The sequence below is a fragment of the Schistocerca piceifrons genome, chromosome 7 (genome assembly GCF_021461385.2).
Source record: "Schistocerca piceifrons isolate TAMUIC-IGC-003096 chromosome 7, iqSchPice1.1, whole genome shotgun sequence".
Lineage (NCBI taxonomy): Eukaryota > Metazoa > Arthropoda > Insecta > Orthoptera > Acrididae > Schistocerca > Schistocerca piceifrons.
The window spans coordinates 331,008,844-331,033,703 of record NC_060144.1 but is presented as its reverse complement, the minus strand read 5'-3'; the positions used below and the strand labels follow the sequence as shown (position 1 = coordinate 331,033,703).

At 43.1% G+C, this 24,860-nt stretch overlaps 1 protein-coding gene across 1 annotated transcript in view; it reads right to left on the bottom strand.

The window, feature by feature from the left end:
* Positions 1-24,280: 24,280 nt before the first annotated feature.
* The window catches only part of LOC124805679 (putative mediator of RNA polymerase II transcription subunit 26), a gene marked incomplete at its 5' end in the record, with an annotated part of 5,598 nt that continues 5,018 nt past the window's right edge, over positions 24,281-24,860 (bottom strand). Inside the window, 1 exon segment of the mRNA XM_047266247.1 lies at positions 24,281-24,860. This exon segment is cut by the window's right edge and continues 1,349 nt beyond it. Coding sequence (XP_047122203.1) covers positions 24,281-24,860 — 580 coding nt within the window.

The window sequence follows — 24,860 nt, the reverse complement described above, 5'->3', positions numbered from 1 at the left end:
ACTCTTTCTGACACAACCAATTTGTAGGTTACTGAAGTTGTTAACAGCAGCTGTTTACGAAATTCATTTTGAATTGCAGTTCGATAATTGTGGTGTGATCGTCAGCGATGGTAAACGTATGTGACAAATGGTAACATATTATGAGAGTAATAGTCTGTGATCTTCTTATCTATGACAGTTCAACAAAACAGTCACCAGTGGAAGATCAAAGCGCATTACTATGCGAAAAACAGACCACTGCACAACATGTATTTAACACTTACCAGAGGCTAGGAATGCTAACTTCGTGTTCCAACAAATACTTGACAACATTATCGAAGAGTCGTTTTAAGACATGTCTCTTCATTGTTATCCATACTGCAAAGTACAAGTCGCTCAGGTTCACCACAGCTGAACGCTTAAAGTTACTTGGCAGATGCACATATTCGTTCTCCACTTGCTATGTATACAGATGGAATAGCAAAAGGGATTGAGTAGCAGCTGTAATCCAAGACTTGGGATGCTGACCTTGGCACCAGCTCTATGACGTCACCTCAGACCTGTCAAACTATTTATAACATTGTAGAATTCTGGCAAACTGGCTCAAACTTTGGATACTGGAACAAGTTCTATGACATCAGAATGCAGGTTCTGCAATACTGACACTGCACAGGAAAATGTGTTACGATAGTTCATATGACAACATAACTGAAGATCAGTTGAGATATGTCCACCACAGACAGTTTCTCCATAGCGATCTATATTGAAGAATACAAGTCCCACAGGTTCACCAGAATTGAGCTCTTAAAGTTGCCTGTCAGAGTCACATATACGTCTCCCATTGCTCCATATGCAATTGGAATAGAAAAAGGAACCAACTAGCAATGATATAAGATATTCTCCACAATGTTTTGTATGCAGTCTTACTATCCATCAAAAATATGTTGGCGCAAGAAACCATCAACTCTTTAACAACACACACAGCACACACCTAAAACCACATATCACACCTCGCATTTCTGATGAGTTGTAAGGGTGTTAGTGCAGGAAAATGTCCTATAATAATTCATACAGACATGTGGGTTGCTTTGGCTGAATTGGTATAGTACCACACAAGCATTTGTAGTAGCAGATTCAATAGATTAAAACACTAAACCCCATAATGAATTCACATTACAACAGGTTCACAACCAACTACAGCAGAAAGTTCGATTGCAGAAGGACAATGTAAGAGAGTTTACACATTAACTGCTTGGGATTTTGCCTATCATGCTGCATGTATTGGCCCTTGAGTACAAGCAGCCAATGATCGTAGTGGCTTCCATAGACATATGAAAGACCTGACTAAAATTTTGTCACCTATACTGGTGATGATGATCAACCCTTCACTATGGAGGACAGAGCACAAGTGGTGGGTTCACTTGATAGTTAGTAAGCCTGCACTGAGGGTGAGTGGTGGGGGGTATACCATCGCGGTGCCATGGGAATTGGAACAAATATTTTGGACTCCATTCATATATGTAATGTTCATGTGTCAGTTTTCGCAACCACTGTATTTCACAGTACAACTGTGTTTTTCGATATGGTCATTGGTTCAGCTCCTTCTTTATATTTGCAGTAACTAAAACTTGCTGTCTCTTGAAACCCACTCACTCAGAAGTGGTGAATTTCGAGTAACAGTTACATTTCTCTTGTTTCTTGTTAATATTTACGTCCTTTGGCTAAACAAAGAGGAGTTTGCGCAATGTCACCTAGCTAACATCCTAATGCACTTGTAGTTGTGACACAATCATGAAACAATGATTTATTAAATGAGGAAATGTGGTCAATGATTTATTAAATGAAGAAATGTCAGTTTAGGTCAAAAGTTTATGAAAAATCACATTTTCAGTATGAAAACAAATGTGCAATTTCTTAATTTATATTGCTGCATAGCCTCACTAATTCTCATTTCAGCAACTACAGGAGATTTTAAAAGTTATATCATTCTATTATATAAGGCTACAGTTACACATATAACGCTATAGATAAGAAAATTCCCTATGCTTATCATGTAGAAAAATACTCTTCCATGCTATAATTTGCCAAAATCACGTTTCGATAACTCGGAGCGTTTATGAGAAATGGGAGACGCTGTGAATATTTTGTTCTCGCATTCCACAGCTACAGTCTCTAGGTCGGGTATACTGTAATGGGCTCTTCGAAGAATGGGCTATGCCACTTTGATCTTTGAGGGGTGACGTGGCGAGACGTGACTATAATCTGTATCCTGTCAATAGCCCAGCCTTCAAGATTAGACGCACCTCGTCCGGGTCTAGTGAAGCAGGGGATACAACCCGTTGGCTTTGACTGATTACGTCATACATTAACCGTAGATAATAACGTCTTCACTTTCGGCCATAGATAATAAAACAGTTCTGTGTTCCAGATAAGCGCTAACATTGTACGTTAAAATAATTGAATGTGATTTTAAAAGAGATCGCTACATATTGCTCAAAATATTCTTCGTGTGCATTTATTTAAATATATGGTTGTTTGCAATTCATTCTGTACTTAATTTCATTCCTAGTGATATTGAGGTAATTTGGAATATTAGTTTCTTATTTTAGGACTCATTTTCGTTTGTAGGTATTGATTTATCTGTTCTGATGCACATAGATGATTTGAGAGAGGCTATGGGCGTAGACATGTTGGCCACGATTTGTCTTTTACAAATTTGTGGTCTCGTTGCCGAGTATGTGCAATGTCGTGCGTGCGGCGAACATATGCGCCTCACAAGTGTATCTCGTCGCTGTACTCACGACTTATTCGTATGGCGCCACAGGAAAGATCGGTTGTGGCGGGCCATTAGACGAGGGCCTTGAGAGCCATTATGAAAATCACGTACTGATGCTATTTGAGATAACCTGTGTGGCTGTGAGTCCATGAATGTCGTGTGAGTAACCGTACAGTTTTGGATTGGTACTCTTTTTTGCAGGGAATAAGCGAGATATATAAGGGGCCGTTGGTGGGGAGGGGGGCGTGTGTTATGGTCGAAAATGACGAGTCGCATTTTGGCAAAAGGGAGTACAACAGGGGGGAACCTCTGGTGGGATTATGGGTTTGGGGGGCTGTAGTTTCAGGTCAGGAATGTGACGATGTAGTGTTTAAAGTAGTATCCAATCGAAGGAAGGAAGTTTTGGTCAGCTTAATTTAAGATCACGTTGCAGAGGGTTCCACTGTAATTTCAGATGGTTTTTCTTCATATAGGGACTTAGGGGAAAGGGGTTATCAGCATCTCGTAGTTAATCACAATATTGAGCTCAGATCATTATCCACAGGGGCTTGCACAAAATAGCATAGAGGGTTATTGGTCAGTTGTAAAATCTCTTGTAGGGAAGGGAAGCGCCGGATTTCCACACTTCAAAGTCACTTAGACGAATATTCATGGAGGTGTAGTATTCCCCAAACATATTGCCCATTTAAATGTTTTGTTAAACGTGATGGGCAAATGTACCGCCCAAAATAGGTTAGCTAATTTCACATTAGGATGGAGGGTGGGGTGAATGTGTGTGTGTGTGTGTGTGTGTGTGTGTGTGTGTGTGTGTGTGTTCGTACCGTTTTGCTTGTTGTGTATGTGGGTATGTGATTTTTGTTGACGTCTTTCTAGGCGAGCCGAGCTTCGGTTCTTTTAAGAAGTTGCCGTGTGGTAAGTTCAGTTTTCCATTTTTTTTCTTTTACTGCGTTTGACTATTTTGACGTATTTCATTTTTGTATTACGCCATTACGTATGTTTTCTTGTACTCCAGAACGTAACTGAAATTTCGCAGCTGTCGTTCTTCTTTCGTTTACCAGCACTAGTGTCATTACGATTTTTCTGGATCTGTACTAACAATATTAGAGGCGAAACGCCCGAAACAACTAAAATTTGTATCCCGTCCTTCAGTTGACCTTTACATTGACACTACCTATTCGAAAAGAATGACATTGATGAGGTTTGCCTATATACGTCAATTGGAAGAGCAGGGTACAGATGCTGTGTATAGCTATACAGCTCAACTAAAGGATGGGATACTATAGTCACTGCTGTGATTAAAAGTATAACTTTCAGTCGATACTATTAGCATCAAAGAAAAAAAAACTGTACCCCCTCGTGAAGTACGGGATACAAACTGTGTATGTATTGTCTTATGGCCTCTTCGTGTAGTTCAACTGAGGTACAGGTTGTCAATGTAACGTAGGTCCATTTCCACGTTTTCGTTAGTAGTGTACATATATACATATAGGTCAACGGAAGTATGGGGTACAGATATTATGTACGTAGCTCCTTCTGCCAGCGGTAATACTACTATCTGCGTAAGAACAGACTATTAGTGGTAGCAGAGGCGAACGAAACAACACATGTAAAATTTGTATCCCGTGCATCAGTTGACCTATATAGTTCAACTGATCAACAGAATTAATGCTAACGAAAACGAAGAAATCGACGTACGCTAAACTTGTACCCCGTACTGCAGTTAACCAATACAGTTCGAATGAGGTTAGAGATACAACCCATATATATGTGACGTGAGGTACGTATTCTATGCGACCAATATTTTTATCCATTTTTCCCCTTAATTTTCCACAGAAATAATATGATACAAACACGCGATATCCTTAAGGTGAAAATACTACTTGCCTTTATATATGTCAACTATATTTTTCGTCTGTCGTAGTCCTTTGTTTCTGAACAGTCTTTTCAGCTCTTTCATCTGTGTAATAAATGCTCTCTGGCCAATTCTGACGTCATTGGTCAAAGCCGACGGGTTGTATCCTCTGCTTCACTAGACCCCTCGTCATAGTGCTAATATAAATTGTTAAATTTTTAGTCTAAGATGTTTAATTGAGTGAATATAATAGGAATAGAGCCTAAATCGATCATGCGACTCTGGTGGCAGGTGTTATGATCAATTATTTGTGATCGTCATTTTTATCTGTTTTCCGTCGTTCCCCCAGTTGCTCTAAATTACATACCTCCGCGAATTATTTGTGAGTTGCAAGGGAATCCCAGAGGAGTTATATCGGTAGTGAGTGGGGTGTTTGGTAATCTTGACGTTTCTTTGGCAGATTCTCTCACATGGAAAAATCTAATTCCATGCGTATCCAGCGTAGAAAATCATTTGACATTTTGTCACGAATATGGAGTACTACCGGATGAGGAAACGAGGGACTGTGTAGACTGTAGTGACCACCATAAACATACTCATAAAGCCCGCCACCAGAGTCGCATGATCGATTTAGGATCGCACGTTCGATATGTATCGTTTGGGCCCCATGACTTCGATAGGCAATCATTCTTGGAAATCACCAAAAGCTTACCTTTTCTTTAATGGAATCTACACTCCTGGAAATGGAAAAAAGAACACATTGACACCGGTGTGTCAGACCCACCATACTTGCTCCGGACACTGCGAGAGGGCTGTACAAGCAATGATCACACGCACGGCACAGCGGACACACCAGGAACCGCGGTGTTGGCCGTCGAATGGCGCTAGCTGCGCAGCATTTGTGCACCGCCGCCGTCAGTGTCAGCCAGTTTGCCGTGGCATACGGAGCTCCATCGCAGTCTTTAACACTGGTAGCATGCCGCGACAGCGTGGACGTGAACCGTATGTGCAGTTGACGGACTTTGAGCGAGGGCGTATAGTGGGCATGCGGGAGGCCGGGTGGACGTACCGCCGAATTGCTCAACGCGTGGGGCGTGAGGTCTCCACAGTACATCGATGTTGTCGCCAGTGGTCGGCGGAAGGTGCACGTGCCCGTCGACCTGGGACCGGACCGCAGCGACGCACGGATGCACGCCAAGACCGTAGGATCCTACGCAGTGCCGTAGGGGACCGCACCGCCACTTCCCAGCAAATTAGGGACACTGTTGCTCCTGGGGTATCGGCGAGGACCATTCGCAACCGTCTCCATGAAGTTGGGCTACGGTCCCGCACACCGTTAGGCCGTCTTCCGCTCACGCCCCAACATCGTGCAGCCCGCCTCCAGTGGTGTCGCGACAGGCGTGAATGGAGGGACGAATGGAGACGTGTCGTCTTCAGCGATGAGAGTCGCTTCTGCCTTGGTGCCAATGATGGTCGTATGCGTGTTTGGCGCCGAGCAGGTGAGCGCCACAATCAGGACTGCATACGACCGAGGCACACAGGGCCAACACCTGGCATCATGGTGTGGGGAGCGATCTCCTACACTGGCCGTACACCACTGGTGATCGTCGAGGGGACACTGAATAGTGCACGGTACATCCAAACCGTCATCGAACCCATCGTTCTACCATTCCTAGAGCGGCAAGGGAACTTGCTGTTCCAACAGGACAATGCACGTCCGCATGTATCCCGTGCCACCCAACGTGCTCTAGAAGGTGTAAGTCAACTACCCTGGCCAGCAAGATCTCCGGATCTGTCCCCCGTTGAGCATGTTTGGGACTGGATGAAGCGTCGTCTCACGCGGTTTGCACGTCCAGCACGAACGCTGGTCCAACTGAGGCGCCAGGTGGAAATGGCATGGCAAGCCGTTCCACAGGACTACATCCAGCATCTCTACGATCGTCTCCATGGGAGAATAGCAGCCTGCATTGCTGCGAAAGGTGGATATACACTGTACTAGTGCCGACATTGTGCATGCTCTGTTGCCTGTGTCTATGTGCCTGTGGTTCTGTCAGTGTGATCATGTGATGTATCTGACCCCAGGAATGTGTCAATAAAGTTTCCCCTTCCTGGGACAATGAATTCACGGTGTTCTTATTTCAATTTCCAGGAGTGTAATTAAGCCTTTTTTCTTTAATTACTAATTTTTAAAACGCAATAAAATCTCAATATGATACTGATTTTTTGAGTCTAGTTCTTTGTCCTGGAACAACTGATTTATCTTTTCAGGACTGGCTTCTAACTACTTTGTTATTTACGACACTTGCTTATCTTTCAGTGGGGATTCAGTAGAATTAGACTCTGAACTCAGAATTCAGTTTAACTTTTCTTTAGTTGAATCAAATTAATATCTCAGATACAGTTTCCGTGAGAATGAGTGGCATTCCAAAATGTAAATCCCCTACAAATCGGTAAAGACAAAACAAAAACACAAACAAAAATCCTATGAGCCGCCACCACACCTGTACTAACTAACAACAATCAAAACTCTTCCACATCAGGTGTGGCAGTTGCTTTGCTTCTAACAGTCCCTAAGTTAAATTTTCCACTCGTCACCCTAACAAGCTATGGAATTTAATATTGTAGAATAGTATTAATTCGTTCCGCTAAGATACGAAGTCCATTTTCAGAGATTAGAGCCACAAATTTTACAAGCAACAATAACTGTGTCATCTTTTACACAAATCATGTCGATCCTGGTTGCTGGCTTTGAAAAGCACCAATTGAGACTTAAAGTCAATTGTACACAAAATCACAATTATTATGCCACTAGCCCCGTCTTATCGATAGCTACGATGCCACACCGTAGATGCCCGTTCTTATGTTGGCACTAAGAGAGCGTAAGATCCACACCGACGACAGCACCCTCTAGCTGGCGCTGTGCAGCTCTACGAGCGCCACACCAGATTCAACCCATTTGATCACAAGCAGACGACCAACCCACATTGTTTCATTTTCATAATGGGCGAGCCACTACATGTTTTGCCTGTGTAACTTCTGTTAGCTTTGATACATCCGGCTTCGTGCCTACGTGATCGTCAAATCAATGGTATGCATTCACTTTTATTATTGTGTTGAGATATAGTAAAACCACTCTTCCTTTACTTGCAGTACCGAGAGTTCTACCTCACCTGCTCCTCCTAGCTTCCTACTTTTGGCCTACCCTCTAAATTACAGGAGCAGACCCATGCGTCCCTTCCAGGCGGGATACAAAACACTGACGACGAGTCTGTTTTTTTTTTTTTTTTCGTGCTAGCCCAGTGTGACTGCATGTATGAGTGCTTCCACCCTTCGCTCTAAGACTTTCATTTGTATCAACCATGGCTTTTCGCCCCAGGAACAGGCTCCACTGTCCGATCTTGTACGGTTTCAGGCTCATCAAATGACGCAGCTGCTTGCCGCTGCAAAAGGGCTGGTCACTCTACAAACTGCAGCTACTACGGCGACTCCGACGCCGCCGCCTGTACCGACGCCCCCGGCGCCGCCATTTCGTGCCTTAAATCCTGACGTTGAACGCTGGCCAGAATACATCGCCCAGCTTGAGGCACACTTCGCAGCATACAACATGCCAGGTACAGAGCGGCTTGCCTTTTTCATTGCCAACGCGGGTGCTGTGTTATAGAATGTGCTCGTAAAATTGTTTCCGACCACCCGCCCAGAAACTAAAACTTAATGATGAAGTGACTGACGCTTTGAATTCCCACTTCCGTGAGAGTGTAAATGTGGTAGCTGCACACTACAAATTCTGTCGTTTCTGGCGTGGCCCTACTCAGTCCAATAAATCTTGGTTAGCGGACCTTCATAGACTAGCATCTGATTGTGACTTTTAATTGCTCATGTGGAAGCTCATATGTGGATATAATGATTAGACACGCTTTTGCACAGAATGTGGCGGACCACTGCATCCGCGTCCTGAAGATATTTTTGATAAGCTTGGTGTGGGGAAAATTCCTTTCTCGATTGACTTGCGGGGCGCATATTTTCTAATTCCGCTCGATGAACAGTCGCAGCGCTATTTTGTGATAAACACCCACCTTGGATTGTTAACGTTTGGCCGCCTTCCGTTCGGTTGTGCTTCGGCTCCTGCTATTTTTAAGTCTTACTTGCAGTAGTTGCGTGCCAGTGTTCCTGGTTGTTCCAATTGTCTGGACGATATAGTTGGATCAGGTCGCACCACTAATGAACTTCTGCAGAATTTGCGCGCCTTATTTACTGTACTTTTGCAGGCAGGACTCTAAGTGTAACACAGATAGGTGCAAACTTTTTCAAACTGAGATTCAGTATTTAGGACTTATGATTAACGGACAGGGTATCCACCCCTCGCCGTCACATCTCACAAGGGAACCTCCCCATCGCACCCCCCTCAGATTTAGCTATAAGTTGGCACATTGGATAGGCCTTGAAAAAATAAGCAAAATATACAAACTGAGTAGTTTATGGGAGGATAGGCAACATCAAGGACACTTGGATTGCCGGAGCGACGTGGTCTCGAGGTAACGTGAGCAGCTGTGGAACGAAAGGTCCTTGGTTCAAATCTTCCATTGAGTGAAAACTTTAATTTTTTATTTTCAGTTTATGTGACAAACTCTTATGTTTTCATCACTTTTTTGGGAGTGATTATCACATCCACAAGAAAACCTAAATCGAGCAAGGTAGAAGAATCTTTTTACCCATTCGCCAACTGTACAATTTAGGTGGGTCGACAACATATTCCTGTCATGTGACGCACATGCAGTCACCAGTGTCGTATAGAATATATCAGATGTGTTTTCCTGTGGAGGAATCGGTTGACCTATGACCTTTTGATCAAATGTTTTCGGTTCCGATTGGAGAGGCACGTCCTTTCGTCTACTAATCGCACGGTTTTGCGATGCGGTCGCAAAACACAGACACTAAACTTATTACAGTGAACAGAGACGCCAATGAACGAACGGACAGATAATAACTATGCAAAAATAAAGAAAGTAAAATTTTCACTTGTGCGAAGACTTAAACCAAGGACCTCTCCTTCTGCAGCTGCTCACGCTACCACGAGACCACGGCGTTCCTAAGCTCACGTGCTCCTTGATGTTGCATATGTCGCCCATAGACTACTCAGTTTGTATATTTTGCTTATTTTTTTCACGGTTTCACACAACTTCTTCCTGTTTTCTAAATTGATCTGTGTTCGGTTTATCAAGGCCTATCCACTGTGCCAAGTTATAACTAAATCTGAGGGGGGTGCGATGGGGAGGTTCCCTTGTCAGTGCGATTAGAGACTTGCCAGCACCAAGAAACTTGAAAGAACTTCAGTCTGAGTTGGGCAAACTTACATATTATGTTCGGCTTATCCCAAATGCAGCGCAGATTGCTGCGCCTTTGCATCGTATTAGGCGTAAGAAGGTTCCTTTTGTTTGGTCTTCGGAATGTGACGCTGCTTTCCACAAGCTCAAATCTGCTTTGTTGATTGATCGCTGTTTGATTCCTTTCAATCCCTCCAAACCAGTTTTGGCTGTCGATGCATCTTCTCACGGCATCAGAGCTGTTCTCTCGCACCTCATTAATTCTGTCGATCGCCCTATCGCTTTAGCTTCTAAGTTGCTCAATTCTGCCCAGCAAAACTATTCTCAAACCGATAAAGAAGCTTTAGCTGTTGTATAAGGCGTGACAAAGTTTCATGATTTTTTTGTACGGTCGCAAGTTCTATATGGTCACCGACCATAAGACTTTGACATCGTTGTTTCACCCATCAAAGCCAGTGCCAGCCAGTTCTGCACAAAAGTTGCAATGGTGGTCTTTGTTTTTGTCCAACTACAATTACGAAATTTTGTTTCGGCCTATGGCCCAGCATGGCAATGTGGATGCTTTGTCTCGTCTACCTATCGGTCCTGACAAAGTGTTTGATTCCTCTAAGTTGTCATGCATCTTTATTAATTTGCACTATAAGGATTTAGCTGATGGTTTTCTGGTGGATTTTCGTCACATTGCTTCCGCGACAGCCTCCGACGCTTCTTTGCATATTCTTTTGGAGTATATTCATACCCAATGACCTCCGTCTGCTATGCAGATTCGTAATCCCCTTGTTCGACGTTACTTTGCGCAACGTCACAACTTGCCTGTGCAGTGTTATTTTGTTACGAACTGACAATTATCAGTCTGGTGTGGTTATCCCTCGCTCTTTGCAGTCGGAAATCTTCCAATTACTGCACGCTGGTCAGGAGGAGGAGATTACTGTTTAACGTCCTGTCGACAACGAGGTCATTAGAGACGGAGCACAAGCTCGGATTAGGGAAGGGTGGGGAAGGAAATCGGTCGTGCCCTTTCTAAGGAACTATCCCGGCATTTGCCTGAAGCGATTTATGGAAATCACGGAAAACCTAAATCAGGATGGCCGGATCGCTCTTGTGCGGAGCATCAATGTGCTCCCCACCAGCGCTTCTTTGCATGGCCGCCTCCTACTGTGCCTTGGCAGCGCGTTCGTATTGATTTTGCGGGTCCTTTCTGGGACATCCGCTGGTTGATAGTTAACGATGCGTACAGCAACTTCTCTTTCGTTGTGCCTATGTCTTCTACTACATCTGCCAGTACTACTCGGGCTTTGTCTATTTTCTGCATTGAGGGCCTTCCTGAAGTTATTGTCTCTGACACTGGCCCCCAACTTGTGTCCTCAGAGTTTGAAGCGTTCTGTGCTGCTAATGGCATTCGCCATCTGACCTCAGCCCCATTCCACTCCCAGTCGAACGGCGAGGCTGAACGTTTTGTGCATACGTTTAAATCGCAGATGAGCAAGCTGCACACCACGCACTCTTGCAAGCACGCGCTCTGGACTTTCCTTGCTTCATGTCGCTCCCAGCCACGCGGCGACCGTTCCCCAGCGGAATTGCTACATGGCCGCGCCCATCGGTCGCCCCTGCAGCTAATGCTCCCCCCGCTGCACGCTCCCGCTGCTTCGCCTCGTTCTCGCTTGGCGTGGCATGATTTGGTGTTCTATCGCGCAATTTCTGGCAGGCAGCACTGGGAGCAGGGGAGCAATCTTCGCCAGCTTGACCGCGCCTTATTTTTAATTTCTGGTCCCTCCGGCACTGTCAAGCGACACCGGAACAGATCCGATTGTGTCTTCCTCGGTTTTCTGCCGCTGGTTCTTTTCCGGTCGAATTGGATGCTTCGCAGCTTCCGCCGCCTCAGCCCACGACACCACCGACAGCGCCTCCGCCGCTCGCGCCTCCGCCGCAGGCGCTCCTTCCGCGTTAGCCGCTGGCGGTCCGGTCTCCTGCACCGGGCAGGCGCCTCTCGCCTCTGCCACGGCCCCACCTCTGACCGCCGCCGTCGCCGCCGCCGTGTTCCTCTGCAGTGCCGGGGCCGATGGACACTGAGGCGGCCGTCACGACGCCGCTGCTGCCGCCGTCGCCGTCGCCCATGGAGGTCGTTGCTGCACCTTCTCATCTGAGCATACCTATAGTTCAATTATTTTATCTTGGCGGCTCGCGCATGCCCGCCCAGACGCGGGAGATTGCTGCGTTGCCAGTTGCATGCGCCAAGAGAAGCAGCGCCATAGTACAGTATAGTTCACAAACTTACGTTAAGGGGAGTGCGCAGTTTATGAAGTAAAGCCACCACGGCCTCATTGACACTTTCGCTGCTCAGACGTGCTCCCCGCATTTCGCGCTGTGCGCCATTTTGTCATCAATGCACTGCTCGCCTGTGCAGACACATGGTGTTCCGACTGCTTTAACACACTTATCATTCGATTTCACAAAAACTATTTGGCCCAAAAATTTGATTTTTACACATCTTCTTGACTGATACCTTCCCTTCATAAATGACTTAATTTTGTTTCGATGTTCAGCACAGTTCTTGTGCAGCATTAAATGTAGTAAACCATTGCACGAAATTTTGAAGAGTTTGCAGAGGTAAAAGTCCACAGCATATACTTTCCGTATGGTCGATTTTAGTTGCCACTAGAAATTTCAAAAAATTACATGCGAACGAATAAAATTCATGAAGTAAGACACTTCGATATTGTTTTTAAATAAAGAAAATATTAAGAATCCAACAAAATTTGAACTCTGAACCTTTTGCGTAGCAGCCAAACATCATAACCATTATGCTAACGTAACTCATCGTTCAACAGAATGCCTGGAGTTCCTTAAAGAATCACGCAAAATACCAACAAACACTGTTGGTATGACTGAATTACTCACGTTTCGTCGAAGTAAAATAGGAAATAAACAATTACCGCTGTTCTTTATTGCGAAAAAGCGGTTAGTGGGAATGAATTTCCTTGCTATCGCCTGAATTAGGAGGCTTATTGCTTGTTTGGTTTAATTAATAGAATATGAAGCAGTTGGTATAAAGAATGCCGTTTCCAAACTTTCTTTTATAGAAAGTCTGCTATCAAGACATTGCTTTTGTTCAATTACTTTATTTATGACTTAACGTTTCTAAAACTGAAGACACTCGTCCGTGCTCTGCCTTGCAGTCGAGCTCTGGCAACGTCGTTCTGTTCATTGGCTGACTGTGTTTTGTGATGTCAGATGTGCAGAATGAACCTAAACTCGGCCGCCGTCGTAAATGACGCGCACTTTAGAGGCAGTGCGCGGCCTGGGCAGGTTTCCCACGGGGCGTTTTCCCAGCCTCCTCACGAGCAATTCGGGGTTGCGGGTGGGCAGCATGCCCCGCCAGTTCCGCTATCCGCCCCCTCCGTTGCGCCGCCCCTGGGTCCCTCCACCCGCCGTCAGAAGCCCTACTCAACGACGGTGCGCCGTTTCATGGGGGAGGGATGTGGGATCGATAGCTACGATGCCACAGCATAGGTGCCCGTTCATAGGCTGGCAGTATGAGAGTGGAAGATCCACACCGACGACAGCACCCTCTAGCCGGCGCTGTGCAGCTCTATGAACACAGCTCCAGATTCAGCCCATTTGATCACGAGCAGACGACCAACCAACATTGTTTCATTTTCATAGTGGGTGAACCATTATAAATTTTGCCTGTGTAACTTCTGTTAGCTTTGATACATGCAGCTTCGCACCTATGTGCTCCTCAGTACAAAGTTATGTACATCACTTTTATTATTGTGTTGAGATATAGTAAAACCACTTTTACTTTACTTTCAGTACCGAGAGTTCCACCTCACCTGCTCATCCTAGCTTCCTACTTTCGGCCTACCCTCTAAATTACAGGAGCAGACCCATGCGCTGCCTTCCAGGTAGGATACAAAAGAGCCTGTAGTGCATATTCAAATACGTACACCAACATAAACCGCTCAACACTCAACTACCTTAGAGTGGGCATGCCAAAATCACATACCACAATCGCTCAATTACCTTAGAGCGTGCGTGAATTCGACATCCGCCAACTTAAACCACGACAACTTCTAGAGTCTTGTGTGCACCAGGAACAGCACAAATCGCACTATGGCTCCAGTGCAATCATTGACTTACACCTTCGAACATCAGCTTTTCCAAATATGGAAAACAGTTTCACGAAATTAACGCATAACTTTATAACAGCATGCTAGCCCATTTCTTCCTACACCACGTGAACACTAATGAACTTTATCGACGCTATTGTGGTGTCAATCAATTCCTCCACATATCTGATCGTAACAAAAACATCTCAAGCCCTATGACCCAAAATAATCTCAAGTCTACTAGTTTAACATACCCTACTTTCTCTCGTGGAACAATATAAGTTGAAGCAGTCACAGTGCTAAATGTGTCTAACACAGTCACAGTAAATCCCTATCGACAACACCGAGCGAATACCAACTCAATAATTCAATAAACTCTGTTGACGATATTCTCAGACAATTTATTAGTTGCGATCGCACCTGGATCCGCAGTTTGTCTTTATTGTCCTACTTGGTGACTATTAGACATGATAATTAATTAGAACTTGCATCTAACTGCTATAGTGTAGGCTTCCCTAGCAAGACTCATATCAGTACTGAACTTCTAAATACCAAAATCCATAGGGGAACCAATTCCATTGCATTTAACAATTAAATGTTAAGTTCTTCGGCGGCCTTCGTCTCGTTAAATAGCAGCCAGCTCTATGTGATGATGTCTGGCTCCGACAGGTGATGCCAGCTGCTGCCGGCGCGAAGAGACTCTTGCACATTCTGTCAAACGTGGTCGAAAGCTCTTTTTCTACAACATTTGCACACATAGATACTTTAGTTACAGAAGTTAATATGTTGAAGCGAATCGAAATCCGTCACGGAACCCAGTATTTTTGTCCCGTCACACGAGCCTCCACAAACACACTGGCAGGGGCTGCAGGTATCACCAAGTCTCGGCCGGAAATATCGGTGGCTCGTCGGGAAAATCTGTTTTTTGTGTGGCATCTCGCCATCGAAGGTGCACCAGCAGTTGATTGTTGCAGGGGTGTCGTCAACAAACAACTTTTCTCCTCAGTCATGTGGTAACTCTCGCAATGTTCTAGTGGTATATCATGGTGAAAGCAAGCTGAAATTCAGTGCTGAATACCTGAAGTACTGAAGGTTCGTGGGCATCAAGGCCAACAAGACCCTAGAATTCCAGGCAAATTGCATAGTATGCAACAAGTCTTTCGCTCTCAGCACCATGTGGAAGATGGCTATAACCAGCCATGTGGAAGAAGCTAAGCACTCCAAGGCAGTCACGGCGTCAGGAAGACAGCGGATATTCGTCTTTTTCATCAGTCCTCTGTAAGTGAAGTGCTATGACTGTTAAGTGATGCATAGACTCTTAATGGCTGCACAACATCTCACTGACCTTAATAGCACTTTATTTTCAATGACTACATTGTTTTTTACCCTGCCATTTCGATAATGCGTATGGCCATTAAAAGGGTATTCCAATAATGCTTTATAACGTAAGCGAGGAGAACAGGAACGTCAGGTGAACTGGGAAACCTTGCCAACAGAGTTGCGCTCAAAAGTGACAGACACAGACTTTGGGTTTTTCGACATATCCCTGCGCAGCTTGATGTAGCCTATCCTTTTCTAATGTCAAGTTTTGGCGTTCATTATGGAAACTTGCAATTGGTTTTTCAGTGAAGAGGGAAGATTGGTATGGTTCACCTCGCCACCCTGCTTTCCCAATGTTTGTTCTTCTTCTTCTTTCATCTTTAGGGGAGGGGTTTGATTTCATTAATCCCTTCTTCATCGTGCGTGCTTTCCAAAACCGGACATACCCATTCATTGACAGCCACTGTTTTTACTCGGATAGTACATATGTCAGCTGCCGGCCATTGTGGCCAAGCGGTTCTAGGCGCTTCAGCCTGGAACCGCGTGACCGCTACGATCGCAGGTTCGAATCCTGCCTCGGGCATGGATGTGTGTGATGTCCTTAGGTTAGTTAGGTGTAAGTAGTTCTAAGTTCTAGGGGACTGATGACATCAGATGTTGAGTCCCATAGTGCTCAGAGCCATTTGAAACATTTTGAAGCTGCCAGCTCTCCTGATTCAGGAGGGAGATCCCAGATTTTTCAGCTTTTTCTCCCGCCTCCCGATTATTCCGTCATTTGTCCCGACTTCTAGCAAATGATCCTCTAATCTCAGACGGTTGTTTTGAAACACCATCATTACGGTTTTTGGTCAATTGTTGGAAGTCCTTTGCTCATTAGACTTTTTAATTGATGTACTGCTTGGAGTCTGTAGAAATCAGGAAGTCGCAGGCAACATGTTACAGATTGTACTTTTCCCTCTTTCCTGCGCTATTTGTAGAATGTACACTCGTATTGCTCAACTTGCGTTTGTATGTTGTCACTGTGCCAGTGCTGCCATGTTAGTTCAAATGGCTCTGAGCTCTATGGGACTTAACTGCTGAGGTCATCAGTCCCCTAGAACTTAGAACTACTTAAACCTAACTAATCTAAGGACATCACACGCATCCATGCCCGAGGAAGGATTCGAACCTGCGACCGTAGCGGTCGCGCGGTTCCAGACAGTAACACCTAGAACATCTCGGCCACACCGGCCGGCGCTGCTAAGTTAGTGGTTTTCCCTCTAAATCTGATGGTTTCGAGTATGTGTCTAGTAACTAGTGGGAATTATAGCAGAATTTAAAAATATTTGGGTGGTCTTACGGTAAAATTACTCTTAAAAATCACGTGATCCATTTAACATACAGAAAATTAGCACTCCGTCTTCAGACCACAAGTGACCCATGGGGACCATCCGACCGCCGTGTCATCTTCAGCTGAGGATGCAGATAGGAGGGGCATGGAGTCAGCGCACCGCTCTCCCGGTCGTGATGGTTTTCTGTGACTGGAGCCGCTACTATTCGGTCGAGTAGCTCCTCAATTGGCATCACATGGCTGAGTGCACCCCGAAAAATGGCAACAGCGCGTGGCGGACCGGATGGTCACCCATCCAAGTGCGGGCCATGCCCGACAGTGCTTACCTTTGGTGATCTGACGGGAACCGGTGTTCCCTCTGTGACAAGGCCATTGCCGAACATACAGAAAATAGTACTGTTTAATTTATTAACGTCTACTAACTCTTGAATTTATATCACCTAAACATTTATAATACACAGTATTCTGTCTTTGTTCCTGTATTGTTATGAATTCTAATATTAATAAATCTGCAGCTGCATGCAGTGTGCCTGCAATGCCGGTGTTAATGTGGTGAATTTACATCACTGGATATTGTTTTAACGCTAAACATGCGTAAAGTAAAGGCACGGTATCCCCAGAAATGTCGTGCAGAATGGCTACGTAATAGTAAAATTGCAAACAGGTTAGAAAAATTTTTGGCGATGACACAAGAACGTATTGCAAATTTTGCAGTAGTACTTTGTAAGAACCTCTTGCTGACATATAAGCCACAGTGGCACAAAAACACAGCATAGCTGCAGTATCCTAAACAAAAATACCTTTCAAAACCTTGAAAGAATTTTGGAGCGAATCAAGCTAAGGGTTCCATTGCCTTTTTTCCATTGTGCGATCATACATGTGGTCACTTAAGTGAGTTGTACGTGAGTAAATTCAGACAGTGATATTGCCAGAAAACATAGAACAAAGTGTAGCACAGTTATGAAACATGTAGCAAGGCCCCATTTTGTGGAAAATTTGCGGCAAGATATCGGTGATAGAATGTATAACATTGTAACTCATGAATCAACAGTCATTAGCGTGACCGAAGTTTTTGGGATATATTGCAGTGCTGCAACCAGTGCAATCACTTCATCATTTTTGAAATTAGTCGACTTCAAACATTTTCATTCTGTTTTCTTGGAGCAATATTGCAACAATTTCCATGCATTATTTTATCAAGGAAAGAACCGTTGTTCACATTTTATAATCTTTATCTACATTACTAGCCTGCAATTCACACTTTAGATCCTGGCAGAGGGATCATTTTTCAGATTGTTTTCAGATTATTTCCTTCCTATTCCGCCTCGAATAGCACGCAGGAAAAATGAACATCTAAATCCTATCGTTTGCGCTCTGATTTATTTTATTATGATACTTTCCTCCTACGACTGACGCCTCGACTCGTGTATTACTTCCGTGACTCACTCTCCACTATATCGCTATAATACAAAGCGAGCTGCCCTTCTTTGGTCTTTTTCGATTGATTTTCTCTGTAAATCCTATATGGTAAGGTTCCCATAACCTGCAGCAGTACCATGGCAGAGTGGACAAGTGTAATGCAACTTCCTGGGTGATTAAAATAGTGCGCCGGACCGAGACTTGAACTATGGACCTTCGCCTTTCGCAGGCAAATTCTCTACCAACTGAGCTACCCAAGCTCGACTCACAATTTCTTCTCAGAATTTTACTTCCGCCAGTCCTCGTCTCCTACTTCACAGAAGTTCTCCTGCGAAAGTTACAGGACTAGCTAGCACTACTGGAAGAACGTAGTGCTAGTCTTGCAAGTTTCACAGAAGTTTTGTGAAGTTTGAAAGATAGGGGACAAGGTACTGGCGGAAGTAAAATTGTGAGCACAGGATCTGAGTCGTGCTTGGAGAGCTCAGTTGGTAGAGAATTTGCTCGTGAAAGGCAAAGGTCCCGAGTTCGAGTCTTGGTCTGCCATACAGTTTTTAACTGTCATGGAGTTTCATATCAGCGCGCACTCCGCTGCAGAATGAAAGTTTCATTCTGGAAGTGTAGTGTAAGCAGTCTCTTTAATGTATTTGCTGCATGTTGTAAGTTTCCCGCCAGCAAAGTGCTGTCTTTGGTTTGTCTTCCCGACACATTATCTATATGGTCATAATTATAATTCCTAGGTATTTAGCTGAATTGACAGCGTTGAGATTCGTAAGGTTGGTCTTCTAACCGAAATTTGACGGATTTCTTTCAGTGCTCATGAGGATGACCTCACGCTTTTCTTTATTTAGGATCAACTGCCAATTTTCACACCATACTAGTATCTTGTCTTTGCTGGCGTGGCATTTGTGTATCACATGGTGGAAAAAGTGATATTTCAAGCCACTGAGAAAATGTTAATTTTGTGACTAATAAACAAAAATTGGAATTCGGCGTTAGAACTATTATCATAATTTACATTATTTACAATCTGCCAATTAATTGCACTGACCATACGAGTGACCTGTTCAGGAGTTACTGGATAGCAAAATATACGGCTCTGCAAGAATAAAATCTGTCACAACCATAGAAGAAATGCTCAAAAACACCGCAAGCTAGTACCTCAGTTGAACTAAGCTACATATAATGGGTATGAGATTAACGCTTTGGTTAGTTCCAGTGGTTTTATTTGTATAGCCGTTATATACCTTTTTGACGTCACATGAAAACACTCACATTAGATTTCTTAGGACACTACTGAAAATAGTCCTCCTGATTTTTTTTAAATGCATCTCCCGATTTTTGGATTTTAAAGGTTGGCAGGTATTTAGTATCACAAGCGTAATGTCATCGTGTTATTTGTGTATTTGATTGCAATCAGGTCACTGGTGCTTCCGGATCACGCTCACTGTCGTCTGGTGAGATAACTGCACATGATGAAGAGGCTCCCTTGACACTTGATACGATCGCAGTGACTGGTAAATCGGAAAGGTCGCAGTTGACCGTCGGTTTGTCGACCTCCCAGCTATTGCAGCCCAGCGTCACCTCCACCACCGCCACTAATGGTGCATCGACTAACATTCGTAATTCAAAGAACCTAATGCAGGATGATGTTACAAGGGCGGAAATATTATAGACTTTGCAGGCTGTCGAAAGTCATGTGTCCTCTCTTTCTACACGAATGCAGACTGTTTTTTTTTCTGGTCATGTTCCCTAACGATAGTATACATCGTAAGAAGCAGATTGGGTGGACCAAGACATCATACAGTATTGTTCATGTGTTAGCTCCGCACTTTAGAAAAAATATTCTCGAAGATCTTGCAGGGGACGTCCCTTTTGTAATCTTATTTGATGAGAGCTTTTACAAGGTGGCTGAGTTGCAGCAAATGGATATTGCTCTCAGATATTGGCATGAAGTTAACAAAGAAGCTGAAATGCACTATTTTTCATCTCCATTTTGAGGCCTTTCTACTGCTGGCGATATGTTGGATGGTTTTAAGACAAACTTCTGAACCGAATTACTAACATGCTTCAGGTATCACTGGATAGGCTTAATATCAATTGGGCACTCTTGGAGGATTTGGGCCTTGATCTGAAGAGTATTCACGGGGACATAGCTGTGGAATCTTGTGGTCTTCATACAATTCATCAGGGTTTCAGGATAGCAGCCTTAAAGACTAACTTGGTCGTTGTACCTTTTCTGAGATAGATTTTTAATGTGTCAAAGAATGTACCTGCAAGAAGAGCTGATTATAAAAGATTTCATAAACCAGAAAATTCGCCCATCCCTAAAAAATTTTGCTCCATACACAGGCTGGAAAATGAGGATGTGGACAACCAGGGGTAAAAATTATCCCCTTTCTAAAGACCTATGCAGACAAAGTAAAGCAACCCAAGATTAAAATAGGTACTTACAGCTGGGGAACGATTTTGATGTACCTCAAAGATCCTCAGCCACTGGCCAAAATCTTTTTTTTTAGCTTTGTTTCAGGGTAGACCACGCCGTTTGTTAGTGAATTCCGTTGGAGCCCCATGCCAACTTTCCTGTACAGCGTTGTCTCCTCTACTTGCTGATGTGATGTTCTTAGATGTTAAGGCTGAACTATTATCTGCCGCAAAATCAGTGTATGACATACAAGTTGGTAATAAAACTGAAATTAGGTCGTGCTGTAAGGTCTAAACTCAAAAAAGTGCTAGCTAAAGATATTTTAACTTTCAAGACTTGGTGCAGGGACTTCCTGATCGAAATGCGCTCAAATCTCCTTCTAAAGACACCTTTGAAGGACAGCATTTGTAGATACATAAGCTTTTGCGACCCAGTTGTGATAAATAGCAGCCCAAGAACTAGCAAGACTAGAATCTTGAAGGCTTTGCAGAAATTTTCTTCGCAGAATTCGACAAGTGCTAAGGACTGTGATAAATTGAGAGAGAATTCGTGCAACTTCCTGGTAAGGGGACAAATTTGCATCTCTCTGCAAACTACAGGAGGACTGAGACAAGAATCGATCACCTTTGTAGAGGCGTATTTTTTCAAAAGGTTCTCATTCTGAGCCATGGCCAAGCGTTCTACTAACGCTTGACCATGGCTCAGAATGAGAACCTTAGTAGAACAAGGTTTATCCATTAATAAAGAGTGATAGTCAAGCAAGAAAAAGTCATTGGTCGCATATGTCAAGTATATGAGGGCCTGAAATCAGCTGCCAATGTCTTCAAGATTTATGTTAACAAGAGAATGATTCTGGATTATTGCAATGCTCGAGATCGATATAGTGAGGCTTTAGAGAAAAAAACATGAAGAAGATGAAGTAGCCGATAGAGCTAGATGGAAGAGATCCATCGTCCAGCATGTTAAGGACCTGGAGGCCAAAAAGTTACAGATATTGGGCGAAAAGACAACTGTACTGAGTGGAATTGTTGAAGAGATCGCTTCTCTCACAAGAGTTTTGACTGGTCTTCATTGATTGACCTGAATTGTCTGACAAAATAAACAGTATTATTGTTTCGCAGAGAAAAGTCACTATACATACCCCAGTGCTGTTGTAGGGCAGAGGGTAAAATTTAATAATCTTCGACATTTACAAGAGCCTGAAAACTATTTTTTCCGTCAGTCATCGATGGAGGACACACTGACCATAATTTCGTCTGCAAGTCAACATTACTCATTATGCTCACTGAAAGAAAATGTCCCTACTTTCTATTTACTCAGCAAGATCAGGAAACTATCACTATAAACAAAAGTTTAGAGTGTTAACTGACTGATATATTCAATAAGAGTTCACATGCACAATATATATCATCTATAATGACAATAATAATATTTCTATCATAAACAACGCTATTAACAGTTCAGAGATGACCTCTATAGAAAGTTCCAAGTAAATGGTCTATAGCCCTCAATTGTAATCACGAAAGTTAATTGTTTGTCTTAAAAGTGGAAAATAATGTCGCCACTTGCCACATGGTTTTGTCAACTTTACAGGCAGCACACAAACAGTTACTTTCATGAAAACTAAGTGATCCAGAATGGTGTACAGGTCTCGTGAATTCACTTCCTAATTTCACCGAATGTTTTTGTTAGCTATCAAGCTGTGATGTCATCTAAGGCACAGTGAACACAGGCATTTGACTGACATGGACAGGTTGATATCTCGGTGCGAAATGGCACTTCTCACTGCCTCTCTGGTTGTATTTATACACGGGCGCATTGGGCCGCCGAATGGAACATCTGCTATCAACTGTTCTAGGCACAGGTAGCAGTATCTAAATGGCCCCTTTCTTGGTCACATAATAATTAATTACTCTGTCATTTAACAATTTACAAACTTCTTAATTTTTGTATAATTAAAGTTAAGTTTGCTTTAGTTACTGAAAAAGTGTTAGCTCGACTGCATTTCAGCTTTGCCATCAAGAACTTTTAGAGTGGAACCAACAGTAGAACATGACCTCTGAACTGTCTACGATTGTTTGTAATGATTGTTATTTAGAATAGTCTTGAAACTTGGTACAGATGTATTATTTAATGAATGTAAAAAAGTTCTGTAATTACAACTTTATATTAAAAGTACAAATGATACTTAATCCATTATGAATAAGGACATTTTCGTTTCAAATTTATTTTTATTAAATAACTTGAAAACTAATACAGACAGCTTAATTTTTTAGTCACATTGTTAGTGTTTTCCATATGAAACTGAGCCTAATACGAATTTTCATCTTTCTGAGTCTAATATTTACCACATTCAAATATTCGTAATAAAGCCGATTTTTACCAAAATATTGCTTCAATCAAGTATCTTTTGATTGTGACTTACAGTTGCACATTCTGAACAATTTGTAGCTTTCAGGCTTCATTATTTAGCGCCATTTATTTTTTTATTAAAATAATATATTTAGCGAAACAGATTCATTAGATCATTCTGGGACTTCACAACATAGTTCATTCTTAAAATGGTGCAATACTTTGTATACTAAGCACAGGCGCGTTATGACGATGTGGCATTGGTAGTGGTGAATTGGGGTAAGTCCTGGCACACTCATTCACTTCTGTATCCCTCAGCATGACACAGCACTTGTTTCGCCACATTATTCTTATTTTTTAAACTTTAATGTTATATTATACAACCTATTTCTCTTAGATTTGCCTGGTCTGATGAATTGTCTTCTCTTGAATGTTCATAAATCTTATATGGTAAGATGAAAGTAGTGAAAAAGGTGACTGAAAAGACTTGTCTACATTTTGATGTAGAGCTTAACAGGTTATGTAGGATATGAATACATGTTTTATCCTCTCTAGTTTTTGTCCATTGTTTCTAAATACCCTTGTAATATTAGTACCAGAATCTTGACTGAATCAGACAATCCATAACAATCCAATCTAATTTAGGGAAATAATGGAGAGGCAGCTTATGTGCCAGATGTAGACTGCACACAAAGAAAAGAAAATTCATAAAAAATTAGTTACAAAATATGTGGCACAAACTGGTGCCAAAAATGTATTTCAAGCCACGCATCTTACAACATTCATCACTCCATTTTCATCAGTTGTGAACGTCTTACTTCATAGCCTTTCCAGGCACGCATCATTACTCACATCATTGATTCAGTCTGTTAGTACCTATCTCAACTTTACAAATTCAGTTGGGGCTCTATGCAAGAGTGTAGCTTTGTGTCCTAAACCAAAAGATACTTCTAATCTGTTGGCAGGGTGCATGACAACTGATAATGCTCCTTGGAAACAAAGATGTATTCTGGAGAATAGTTTTTGATGTCGCCTCTGTTGTAATAATTGTCCTCAGCCCATCATTTAAAAAATGACTTATGTGGTTTGAGACAAAACTTAAAAACTGTATACAATCAACCAATATTGTTAATGTATAGGTGAATTGCCATTTCCAGTAATGTGTTTAAATGATGTGTACTATAGTTACAAATTGAGCTGCTGTTAGAAATTCTTATTTTCTTCGTAAAAAGCTTTTCAGATACGTTATGTATGATGTTGGGCAGGTAAACATTGAGTATTTGCTGAAAGTTAATTTCAAGTACAAATTTTAAATTTCCTAAACCTGCACCTAATAAAATGTGATAACTCTTGTGTACAAACGATGAAGAAATGTTCTGATATTTTATACATATGTATTGTTATATTACTTTAGCATTTGTATGCAGTTGTTCCATTTGCTCAGTCCTCCAGTCGCAGATGGTAATTTTAGGACTGTTCGTTGTTGCTGGGACTGTTCGTTGTTGCTGGGACTGTTCATTGTTGCTGCTGGGACTGTTCGTTGTTGCTGCTGGGACTGTTCGTTGTTGCTGCTGGGACTGTTCGTTGTTGCTGCTGGGACTGTTCGTTGTTGCTGCTGGGACTGTTCGTTGTTGCTGCTGGGACTGTTCGTTGTTGCTGCTGGGACTGTTCGTTGTTGCTGCTGGGACTGTTCGTTGTTGCTGCTGGGACTGTTCGTTGTTGCTGCTGGGACTGTTCGTTGTTGCTGCTGGGACTGTTCGTTGTTGCTGCTGGGACTGTTCGTTGTTGCTGCTGGGACTGTTCGTTGTTGCTGCTGGGACTGTTCGTTGTTGCTGCTGGGACTGTTCGTTGTTGCTGCTGGGACTGTTCGTTGTTGCTGCTGGGACTGTTCGTTGTTGCTGCTGGGACTGTTCGTTGTTGCTGCTGGGACTGTTCGTTGTTGCTGCTGGGACTGTTCGTTGTTGCTGCTGGGACTGTTCG